Genomic DNA, 11800 nt, shown 5'->3' on the forward strand with positions numbered 1-11800 from the left:
AGGAACTGTAATTTTGTTTGTTTGTGAATTGTGAGGTTTAACAGACTTTACCTCTGATCTCTTGCCTCTCAGCACATTTTGGAAAACGGTAGAATACATGAAATGTATTAAGCGCTTTCATCACAGGCATTTGTTGCATCTCTGGAGTATGTGTAGTACTGCCAATTCTCTGTAAGTAAGTGATCATGTTTTGATACCGAGCCAACTCTGCCTGTGATAAACCTTTGAAGAAAAATAGTCAACAAAACAAAATTAGCAGGTGCTCATTTTCATGGAAACAAGTGAGAGAGGTACACCATTGGGAAGTGCGGGCACTATCAACACTTTTATAAAACTAATACCTAGGTCTTTTAAGGTCTGTTCATTGACACTGTCAATAAAATCCTGTTCATCTTTAATCCCAAAGTCAATGAATCTTTTGTAGAATCCTACCAATCTGTAATCATCCAGTAATTTGTATATTTTCTCCATCTGAAATGCACAATTGAAATGTTTATTCACACATACATGAATACAGCATACAATATAATATGCTCACAATTGAGTGTCAGGACTCTGTCCTTCCTGTTTTCGAGTTCTCTAACTCTCTGGACAGTATCGTGACAGAACCGTGTCCTGCGGTTGTTATGTGTGGAGACGCTTGGCTTTTGTTGTTACGGTGCGCCACGTGTCCTCCTGTCGTGTCTCTCAGCCCCGCCCTTCTGTCTCCCGTAATCACACCCTTAGTGGTTAATCTCTGTCACCTGCCGGTCACTCGTTTTGTAATTATTCCCTTGTTAGTTGTTCCCAATTTAAATTCCCTTTGTTTCTATGTTCCTTGTAGGATTGTTGTCATTATTTCATGTTGTTTAGTGCTAGTCACTGTGTTACTTTGTCTAAACCTAGTTCCTGCTTAGTTTGCTGTTCTTGAAGAAGTATACGTTTTTTAACTCCTAAATTTATTCCCTCTCGTGGGAAGTGTTTCTTGCATAAATCAAATTATTTTCCTGCGTTTTTCCCTATCGTGGGTTTTGTTTGGGTTTGCATTTTAAATAAATATTTATTTTAACCCTTACCTGCCTGCGCCTGGGTTCTGCCAATCCATTTCGTGACATTGAGGCAATAACCTTTTAAAAGCTCACTGTCGAGAAAGGTTTCTAAACTGTTTAGGTTCCAAGGCAGATATATACACATGAAATATATAACGCTTCTTTTCCTTAAATTATACTAAAACTGTTGGGTATTTGTTACTAATTATAGAAACTTTGATGTGATCCTGATAAACATTCTATCCCATGATCCACAAAATAATCTGGGTTGTTTTCAAAGATAAAATGTAATAATTACTTAACCACTAGAGAGCAGTGTACAAAAAAAGAGTTTTCAAGCCGTTTATCCGTTTTCTAATCGTGAATATAGCTAAATATTGTGCCATCCCTGGTTGTGGAGGAACACAGGCACTGCATAACGTTCCTTTGGATTCTGATATTAGGAAAGCGTTGTTAAAGTTTATTTTTAAAGACATTCCAGCTCATCTGGGAAAAACATGGAACGTTTGTTTGTTTCATTTCTCTGAGGATTCTTTCTTGAACAAGGCAGAGGTCGACAGAGACTAAAATTAAAAAGCAGTGCCATCAATATTGGATCCGATAGGAATGGCGCAGAAATCTTATGTAAGTAAAATATTGTTGTACTATCCGTCACTGTTGCTTTGTTAGGGATCACTTGATTTGCCCTGAGCAATATTCGCACAAGATTAGTATTACCTGGGGACCTCTAGTCATTTGTATAATTGCAGAGGTTGTCTGTGATCTTAAGCCCGTGCGAATTGGGAATTCTGTGATTTGGCGGGCTCAAATGTCATTTTCAAGGTTTTATCCGCCGTTTGTGAATAATGGAGGATGTTTTGAAATGTTTTGGTATTATTTCGTGTGCAGGATGATATCCATTAGGCTCCCATTTGTTTATTTATCATGGAAACTCTCACAACATTTGAGACCCGAAATCGCTGTGATCTTTCGTCCGGTTCATAATCCCAGGTCTCAAATGAAGACAGGTACAGTCATATATCAGTAAACGCAAGACAAGTAAAAGCCTTGCTATCACATCCGGGAAATAAATCAGTAAATTTGAGTAAAATCATCCCGTGCAAATGCACGACATAAAATACAAATGTGGGGAGGAATCAGACGAGGTCTCCAGATAATACTAATGCCGTGCGAAAACTGTAAATGGTGCTAATGTTCAATCTAACGTAACGTCTCCATTTTGATGTTTTTGAATTTATAAAACCACACGAACGTTATAAGTAGACAACATACAACAGTATAAAACAATTAACAACCCCAGTTCATCACACCTTTAATCTTTAATAAACACTGCCACTGTAGTGCCGCTTCCCAGAACCTAAGCTGGGACAAAAACTTGCCAACTAAACACAACCTCATTTGGGGATTGGTTGCTCAGGCTGCTGACCCGTACCAGGTGCATCTATTGGAGGGTATGCTCTGGGTTCGGGCACACACCGAGCCCCTCTCCCCGGTCAAGGGGCAGGCGCTCCGAATCCAGGGGGGAAATCGCAGAGCTCGGAGTCCTAGCCCCGGGACAGCATGCCAAATACGCATACTATCCATCCCACCTTATTAACCTTAGAACACCTTTTTAACTATCCATCCTGCCTTAACAAGCGAACTCGTAAAGCCTCTAGTGTGGACTTTAAGTTCAAGGGCGCACAAATGCCGTTTGGAAAAATGCCCAGGGAGTTTTGTGAGTTCAGTTGTTTCAACCATGCATTTAAATGAATCGGTTCAAATTAGACATCAGGACGCAAATCGGACATTAGCAGAAGCGCTGTGTGTTAATTACAACTGTTAAGACATCGCAAACGATAGAAGTTAACATGGAAAACGCCTCATCGATGGATAGGATTTGTTTTAAGTCAGTTGTTCGAGCGGAGCTCTTGTCAGGGAAAATTAAACCTGTTTTTGATCGCAGTTCATCCAGGGGTAATACAGGGCAGCGAGCACTTTTAAATGTTTATCGAGCAGAAATTGAGTCACCAGCATGTGTACAGAAACCTGATACACCCTGTGATTATTCAAATCCATCACAAAACAGGCTGTTTGGTTGGATGACCATATGAGCCATTTCTCCCGGACGCGCCAGGATTCGAATGCGTCTTCCGGCAGTTGCATTTGTCGACCGCATACGTCATCAAGGTTTATTATTTCAGGTTTTATTTTAAAAAGGTAGCCGTTTTATTTCAAGGTAAGAAAGACTACAATGGACTACAAGGATTATACGTCTCGTTGAAAATGTTAGTTTTATAATGCTTTTTTTTACTGAAATGTGGGAACCTCGATGACGTATGCGGTTGAAAAATGCGACTCCCGGAAGACATGAGAAATGAGTCATTTGGTCAACCTACTGTTCGGTCACTAACACATGTGTGCTGTTGTTGGATGTGAAATTGAACATATAAGGAGGCCGGGAGTAGACCCTTCTGACGAGCCCGGGTTCATCCCGCTGCGACCTTGGTGGCCAGAGTTATTAACGATCAAATGCCGCGAGCGGGAAGAGGTAAGAAGTAAGAAGTAAGTATTACACATCGTTTTTAAATCGCCTTTCTTAAATAATGTGTTTAGCATGTAAGCGGCTGTTGTTTACATGTTCTTTTGCTGATGAGATTAAACAATGTGCTTCGTAATAACTTTGGCGGCTCATCATTGTGAGAGATGGACCAGAGCAAACTGTTACATCTAACATTATCCGCAATCAAGGCAGATTAACAAAAAGCCAACACATGTCAGAGATGGGTAAACTGCATTTATTTCCATTAAGACAGAGTTTGCATTCGTTACAAAATGAGGCTACGCAGAAATTGCAACTCACAACGAAATAACACCTGGTTGCTGATCTTTACATACCTGTCTGTCATAAACAAGTACTCTAAATGCAAGTTTTTACCTATATCTGTGTTTCTGTCTGATAGTAATATGCGTGCACATGATTAATCATCAATGGCCAATATTTCATACAGCAAATGGTCAGCATATGTTGCCTATGTTTTTGTCTTTTTCATTTAAATTGTATTTATGAACAAGGCATCAGGGTGATATTTGTTAAGTGTATGGTTTGGTCGGACATGGCATTACAGACGTAATTGCGGTTTCCGCCATATTGCTTGTCTTGATGTCATCCAAAGCACATGTGTAAAGCGCTCTACCTCCTATTTTGCCCAGGGGAGGTGAGCAGAAGCTCATTTGCATTTAAAGAGACACACACAAAAACGGCGTGTTTTCCATGGGAGGCACAAATGGCCATGTTCAACATATTGTAATGAAAGATATGTGGTGTATTTTGCTGAAACTTTACAGAGAAATTCTGGGAATACAACTGACGATCTTTACATTGTAGAAGACACCTGGATTAGCGGCCCTTTAAACGGGAACGATAGTGCGGTTGAACACCCTGTTCTTTTTTAAAGAATTTTTGGAGCCTGGTGAAATCGGTATAAATAGGTGTTGAATACTGCAAAATACATGTCTTCTAATATCTTCAATTGTTGCATATACACATTTGTAAACGACTTGGGTGCAAGCTGTCTCTTTAAAACCTCGTGGGGTGTTGCTGCTAATTGGGCCAAACATGGGGGTAAATCTCATTTAACAATAGGGGGGACAAAATCTTACCAGGTCGCCAAAAATAAAACAATGCATGGGAAACGGCTTCGGTGTGTTAGTTGCAGTGTGTGACGTCCTATGTAAAAAGCTAACTTTAACTAGCTAACGTTTACTAGCTAAGTAACGTTTTAATGTGTAACATTGCAGATTCATGTAAAAATACATCAGTAATCAGATTCTTTTGCAACAACTAATTTATTAATGAATCAGCATCAACTACATTAAAGAGAATCACTTCATTTAAAGTGAATAAAATAGCCTTCTTACTGGAGTTCAACAACCACTGATGAACAAAGCCGCATACCTGACTTGAATGTGTTACGCAATGCAAAGGTGAGATGAACTGGGAGAGAAGCGCAGTGGGCCAAACCACTGTGAGAGGCAGGGGAGGGGGAACTCAACAGTTTCTAAACTCAAAAGCTCTTTTTTGCGTTTGTATTTTCTTCTAATTAAACAATTAGTTTAAGTAAACAGAAATATGAAATGACACTAGAAAATGCTAGTTTAATTGATTTGGAAATGGGGGACAACCCTTGGATGGAGGGTGACGTGTCCCCTCCGCCCCCCCCGAGGATTTACGCCCATGGGGCCAAGTACACCTGGCCGACATTCTTGACACACCCACCAAACAAGAGAAACGTATCTCATTCTCAAACCCATTTCCTTCAAATAAACGTTGCGCACCGGTATGATATTGAACGTGCCCCAGGTAAAATATTGACCAACGTGTCAGTTGCTCTCTATCGATGTTCGCGGGAGAAGAATAGTTAAGAGACCAGAACGTTCAAATATCACATATGCCAGAGTTTCGTTAGAGACTACCAAGAGTGAATCAACTAAAATATTGTTATAGGTAGCTCCTGTTTATTTTATTAGTGATTTATAAAATGTGTATTGAATTACGCAAAATGTGTTAAAAATAGCCTGTTGTTCATGTGATATTAACACGTTTCCTTTACCTTTTTTGGTAAAATTATTACCAAAGCCACTAAGGTTTAAGCTGCCATCAAGGCTAAATAAAGCTTCATGCAGAAAAGTGACCAGGAGCATTAGGAGCTAAAACGTTGATTTAAATGGTGATATAGCTGTCCATCAGTTGTACCCGATTGGCTACAGTGATCAACAGTGCGAAGCGCGCTGCCAAATAAAAAGTAACTCTTCAGACAGAGATTGAACACAAATAAGCACAGGACCGTGGAAAAGTGTATCAGCTGAGGTGAGTCGAAATAGTCTTGACTACTGGATCCGCGTTCTGCCCGCGTGTATTAACTCCCGACCTGAACCCTAAATGACACATGAAGAGCCTAATTATTCCACCCATTACATCAAATATTAGTGCTTTAGCCTAATATACTGTATAAAATATATATATAAAGTATATAAAAATATACTGTATAAAGCCCACCCGAAAAATCACTTGGCCCACCTGTCATCTCATAAATGGAGTCGGGCCTGAGCCGAGATCATAAGCAGTTCTTTGCGTCCCCATGGCCGTACGCGCACCACACAGACGCACATGATTGGACTATAAATTAACAACCTTACACCAACAACAAATTCAATGATGATAAAATAGTTACAATATACTAGTTTATTTAATTAAAGAATCGGTAAACTGGATGCGGTCGCTAAATTTCTGATGACACTAGATGCTGACCCGTAAACAATCAAGATTTATATTTTCAACAGATACAGTAGTCACAAATTAAGATTTTAGAATAAGATGATATTCTGATCATTGCTTTTAATAGTTATCAAATATTGTTAAAGAAACATTGAGTATGTGGTTTATATATTTACGATTACCTTGTCAGCAGATACCCCAAACTGTTAAGATAAATGAAACTAGGCAGATGTGGGTGGTTTTATATTCATCCAAGTTTCGGTTTCCAATTATAGGGAACTGTTTCCTCAAATTTACAAGTTCCTGAAGGTGGACAAATAAGCTTGGCTTGTTCACTGTACATCGGTTTATAATGGCTAGTGTAGCCAAGTAAGGTTTCGTTTTTCAAAAAAGTCACCACCCACAGAGGATTTGTCTTTCCCATGAAAATGAACAGAAACTCACAACTGCAAATGCTCCCATAACACGTTCAACAGGTTTTTAGGTAACAACATTCTTCAGTATTTAATGTCTTTTTGATATAAACACTGTATGTGTGACATATGCAGTTTAATATTACACATACATATATATAAATATACCTAGTTAATAACATGATATTAAATTAACAAATGATCAAGTGCACTTTCATCTTGTTTTGTTATGGCTTGAAACTGAAAGTAAACGGAAGGGATCATGGAAGGTCTGCATCTCTTACAAATAAGATAATAAAATTTTTGAAGTTCAGTAATTTAAATAACAGGGTTTATTATGCAATAACAACCGTCTGCTTCTACATTATCCGTTACATTAAATACACCGTTGTACCAGTTGTCTGTCCTAGCACTAAATCAGTTGTTATTTAATCATGACATGACATGAAATATTCATCATCCAGTCATTGTCACCAAATTTAAAGGAAAATGAAGCCTTTTCTCTCTTTTTTTATTTCATTTTAGTCATGATGTGTAAAAGACGTTGTATTTAAATTTTCTTGTGTTCCCTGCATAGAGTAAGCCCGGCTTTGAATCCGCAGTACCATGCGGCGAGCATAGAAATCACGATAATCACTCGGAAGTTCTTCCAAGATGCCTAAAGTCCGCTCAAGTGCTTGCAGAGCTCGTGTAGCCGCTATCGGGTCTTTGTTTCCATATGGATCTTTCTTATCATAACTGTCAGTTGGCAGATGCTTCCAGAACACATTTACACCAACACCAAACTCCATAGCCAGGGTATTATGAAACCAAAGAGCTGTGGAAATGTAATTAAACTGTCATTACATACCACATGTTACTATAAATACCAATAATGCCTGTACACAGAGATGTATATGATGTAATTAATCTAAAAACAACAGAAAGTATTCAATTTGTTGATCAGGACAGACTTACCTGGAATGAAAAGAAGGTCTCCAGGTTCTAGGACACATTCAAAACGACATGCTTTTACAAACTCAGGATAACGCTGCAGATCAGGAGTGTCGATATCCAAAACTTCAGACTTATCCCCTAAAATAACAAAATTCATTATGTATTCAGGTGCATTTCAACCTACAACAACATAAATCACATTCTGTATATTAAGCTAAAATCTATATTTAGTCCATTTAAATCAGGTAAACATTTATTTCACTTTTTTATGTTCATGTGTGCATATGTAACAGAAACATTTTATATTCGACGCACATTTATGTAAAATACTGAGGAATCACCTGTGAGGTAGAGATGAAGGGCATCTTTTGGGCTAAAGAGGACAACACGCTTTCGTCCTGTAACCTGAGCAAGCAGGTTGTCCATTACCTGTTGCATAAGAAACCAGAAGGTCACAATTCTTTCAACTGACTGATAAGACATCTGTTTATTGTGAAAACTATCAACAAGATTCACCAACAAGCTCTAGGGACTCACATCATAATGTGTCCACAGCTGTAGACCAGGTGAACTGATACGAAAGACACTAGAGAAAAACTGTTGAGGTTCAAAAAACGGAGGGATTTGAAAGTCTTCCACCAGCTCAGGGAACTGCTTCCTTAAATCTGCAGGTTCCTAGGAAAGAAAGAAATATCAACCTACATTAAATATGAACTACTGAAGGAATGAGGTTGGGGAGTATATTAATCACTCAGTCAAAATTTCATGCCTTGTACACATGTATTTAAAGGTTAATTGTAACTTTTTTTGGAGGATCTATAGACAGCGTTGCAATAAACGATACCTAACTATTTGTTTAGAGGTTTATAAACCCCTTGTATAATGAAGCATTATGTTTTGATTACCTTAGAATGAGCTATTTCTATCTGCATACACCACGGCTCCCATTACATGGAATTCGCAATGTTTCTACAGTAGACCCAAACGGTCAAACTGCTCTAGAGATGGAGTGTGTTTAGTAAATGTTTTTTCCTTCACCTAAGAAGCGGAAACATGACGACGTGTTTGTCCTGTATCAGCTTCGAAAGGGAAGGGAGGTGGAGTGAGCTGTTGGTTGCAATTTCCAAGCTCACCACTAGGTGCCGCAAAAAACTCCACATTGCCCCTTTAAATGAAAACCACACCCCAACAGATGCTGGACCTTAATTTCGTTAATAAACTCAGTTGAAAAACACAGTACCTTCCGTGCATCTTCTCCAAGTGAACGTAAGTAATAGCTTTCGTCCTGTTTGGAAAAAAAAGATAATACAATATATTTTTTAAGCAGGGGTTTTCAACCTTTTTATATTCTGCCCACATATCCCCCAGATTTTGGCCAACCATGCTCTCTGGATCAAGAAACAAACCTCACTAATGAAGAACTCTGAGTGTTTGGCTTCTGCAGCCCTTTGAACAAACTTATCAAACGTCAGAGTCCTGGAATACAGAGTTATAAAAGCTCATTTTGGTATTAGGCTCGTTTATCTTTAAAAGCTGTGTGTTAATATCACACCTGTAAACAAAGTTCTTGTGTAGAAAGTCCATTCTAGGCTCAGGGGACACGTGCACTTTGACCTCCCGGTGTCCCCCTTTCTGAGCGAGGTAACTCACTGACCACGCGTTCACGCAGGGTCCCAGGGGCACGCGCTTCAGAACCGCGGGTCTACGCTGTATGAGACATGAGATTCAACAGCCCATAAAAACAAAACACTGCGTATTTCAATGTATAAATCTCGTTACCAGTGGATATATGTCCCTCGCAAAAGTTTGTGTGTCCACATCGGTGTAGACGGGCACCTCCTGCTTCTCTTGACAGTCCATTTCTAGCAGTATGACGTTTCCTCTGTATTTATAAAAACGTGTTTTAATTCATTTAACTTCAATAAAGATGCATTTACGAATTTGAATAATAACTGTTTTAAAAGCTATGTTTGGGATGTGTTGTTTGTCTAATGCCTGTTTTTCGGTCTAGACGGAACTTTAATGTCTAGCTAAATTGTCAGTCGGATTTTTCAAACAGATGAACAGCTGAGGATTATGGGAGAAAAATGGCGCTGCCCTTACTGAGGTGCTGCAATTGCAACAGGCCTTTCACGGTTTTTGTTCGTTTCTTTACATCAAAGTCGCTTTTAATAAATCAGTCCAGTCGGCTCGCTCCAGCAGCGCCTGTTGTGTGTGATGTTCGGCGGCGGTACAGCTCTGAAAGGGGCAAACACAAGAATCAGAAGGTGATGGTTGTTGGTATCCCGAACCCCTTCATCTGGTTTCGGACCCGCATCTACTTCTTTTTGATCCGAACCTATTTCGACAAAGAGTTTAACATCGAGGACTTCACGGATGGAGCTAAACAAGTATGCCAACATGAACGATACATACTTCTTGTGTATAAGAATTCATGTCATATATGAAGGTGCTAGTTCTTTTAGTGTTTGTGTAAAATCGTCTATATGATTTTTTATTTGTAAACAAAATACATTGTGCAGGTAAATAAATGAGCCTTAAAAGAAGATCGCTATAATGCAACTTAAAACCTTTAAAAATCTAACCTCATCAAGGCTAAATTTTACATGATAATTCACATACACAGACTAAAACATCTCTTTCTTTTAGGCTTTCTCTCATGTGTCATGGCTGTTGTCTAAGTGTCGCTTTGAGGCTCTTGAGGGATTAGTCGCTAAAGATGTAAGCATACGAGGATACCAAGCACACTGTTGTTTTCTTGATATAGGTTGTGTGATGCCCACATTAATGAATGATTCTCTTAGTTAATAGGGAAACTTCAGGAAAAATGCTCTCATTTGGCTCTGACACACCAGAGGGCGCTGTCGGCCGAGTCTGATGAGATCATGTACACAACGACAGGAGATGTGAGCATTTATTATGATGATGATGGTGAGACCCTCTAAGCTCCATATCATGCAACATTTGACAGGTGTTATTCTTAATGTTAGTTTGCAAGTGTGTAATTTAAATCTTGAGTGAATGTGAATGAATAACTTCTACATAAATGTCAGGTATAATTTTGAGTCAACAAGCTAGCCATTAATTGGGTGGTTTTTTTTCTTGCTATCAGGGAGGAAATTTGTAAGTATTTTGATGAAGTTCTGGTACTTGACAAGTGCCAGACTTCCTGATGACACTGTAGAGGGTGCACGAGTATTCCAGGTTTCCATTGGAGGAGATGGAGAGCGACCGGAGACCAAAAGACTTCTTACAGCCAATTATGAGTGGGTGCCAAAATTACCCTCTTATTTTATTATATTTGATTGCGATAAGTGAAGTATGAGGTTCTTTAGAATGCTGTTTTGTTGTATTTCACTTGATCAGTAAATATTATTGGAGAAATGTTTTAATACCAAGAGTTGATATCTAGAAAAACAGTCAGTATGTTTTATGAATACAATAACACTAATCGGACATTGTTTTATGTCTGTATTGTTCTCATTTCCTCTGGCAGATTCCAAAGGGAGTTTACCCAAGGTGTGACCCCGGATTGGATCATCACAAGAATAGAGCACTCAAAGCTTCTTGACTGAGTGTGTTGACCTCAGCAGACTCAAATTAAAAAGATTTTAGTAATTTTTATTGCCTAACGTGCCATTAAAATGTAGGTATAATTTACACCAATTTGCTGGGATAACATCAGAAAAGAGTGGAGCAAAACTGTCAGCTCTAGATACTCCTGTTGACGATAGAAAGCTATATATTTCTACATAGTTTTTTCTTTTTTGCCCACGGTTCTCATAGTAAAAATGTTTATGTTTGTTAGTTCTTCTTGGCTCCACACTGAACATAATTTGACCACGGAAACAGTTTTAAACACTGCATATTTAACAACGCATCATTCAGTTTTGGGTAATGTTGGCTCAAATCTTTTACAAGACAAAGGAACTGTAAAGTATAAGTACTGTATTTTGACCACAAAACAAGTTTGTACCATAAATCAAAAACAGTATATGTATGTTTTTTTTCAGTTTTATCGATAATTGAAAATACTGTACAAAAGGCAAATTGTTCTGGCAAAGGATTATAAATAGTTAGGAAATCTAATGAAATCTTGTTAATAATGTGCCCAAAATGTTTAACAGTAAAACTAAATTGAATTGAAGATTAAAGCCAAACATTTC

At 38.5% G+C, this 11800-nt stretch overlaps 3 protein-coding genes across 9 annotated transcripts in view; 1 reads left to right on the forward strand and 2 right to left on the reverse strand.

Moving 5' to 3' along the window:
• LOC130428053 (uncharacterized) overlaps positions 1-7043 on the reverse strand; it is a 37232-nt gene extending 30189 nt beyond the window's left edge. For 2 of the 7 annotated variants that reach the window (XM_056755891.1, XM_056755885.1), the window contains exons 1-5: positions 6468-7043; positions 6088-6201; positions 5855-5945; positions 342-471; positions 52-222 (exon numbers count right to left, since the gene is read on the reverse strand). In XM_056755891.1, coding sequence (XP_056611869.1) covers positions 52-222; positions 342-471 — 301 coding nt within the window. In that variant the 5' untranslated portion in view covers positions 5855-5945; positions 6088-6201; positions 6468-7043. Of the gene's footprint in view, positions 1-51; positions 223-341; positions 472-5854; positions 5946-6066; positions 6202-6467 lie in introns of all 7 variants that reach the window. The other 5 variants (XM_056755890.1, XM_056755887.1, XM_056755889.1 and 2 more) reach the window with 5 other exon arrangements.
• A 150-nt stretch (positions 7044-7193) lies between these two features.
• tyw5 (tRNA-yW synthesizing protein 5) lies at positions 7194-9551 on the reverse strand. Its single transcript, XM_056755894.1, has 8 exons — positions 9414-9551; positions 9187-9341; positions 9041-9110; positions 8875-8919; positions 8172-8309; positions 7976-8063; positions 7656-7772; positions 7194-7515 (listed from the first exon to the last, which is right to left on the reverse strand). The coding sequence occupies exons 1-8, from the start codon at positions 9492-9494 to the stop codon at positions 7220-7222; spliced, it is 990 nt and encodes a 329-aa protein (XP_056611872.1). The 5' UTR covers positions 9495-9551; the 3' UTR covers positions 7194-7219.
• A 148-nt stretch (positions 9552-9699) lies between these two features.
• On the forward strand, positions 9700-11788 carry maip1 (matrix AAA peptidase interacting protein 1). The gene is made up of 5 exons (XM_056755896.1): positions 9700-10024; positions 10284-10355; positions 10439-10565; positions 10747-10900; positions 11131-11788. The coding sequence occupies exons 1-5, from the start codon at positions 9722-9724 to the stop codon at positions 11207-11209; spliced, it is 735 nt and encodes a 244-aa protein (XP_056611874.1). The 5' UTR covers positions 9700-9721; the 3' UTR covers positions 11210-11788.
• Positions 11789-11800: the final 12 nt, after the last annotated feature.

This window comes from Triplophysa dalaica, chromosome 8 (assembly GCF_015846415.1).
Source record: "Triplophysa dalaica isolate WHDGS20190420 chromosome 8, ASM1584641v1, whole genome shotgun sequence".
Taxonomy (NCBI): Eukaryota; Metazoa; Chordata; class Actinopteri; order Cypriniformes; family Nemacheilidae; genus Triplophysa; species Triplophysa dalaica.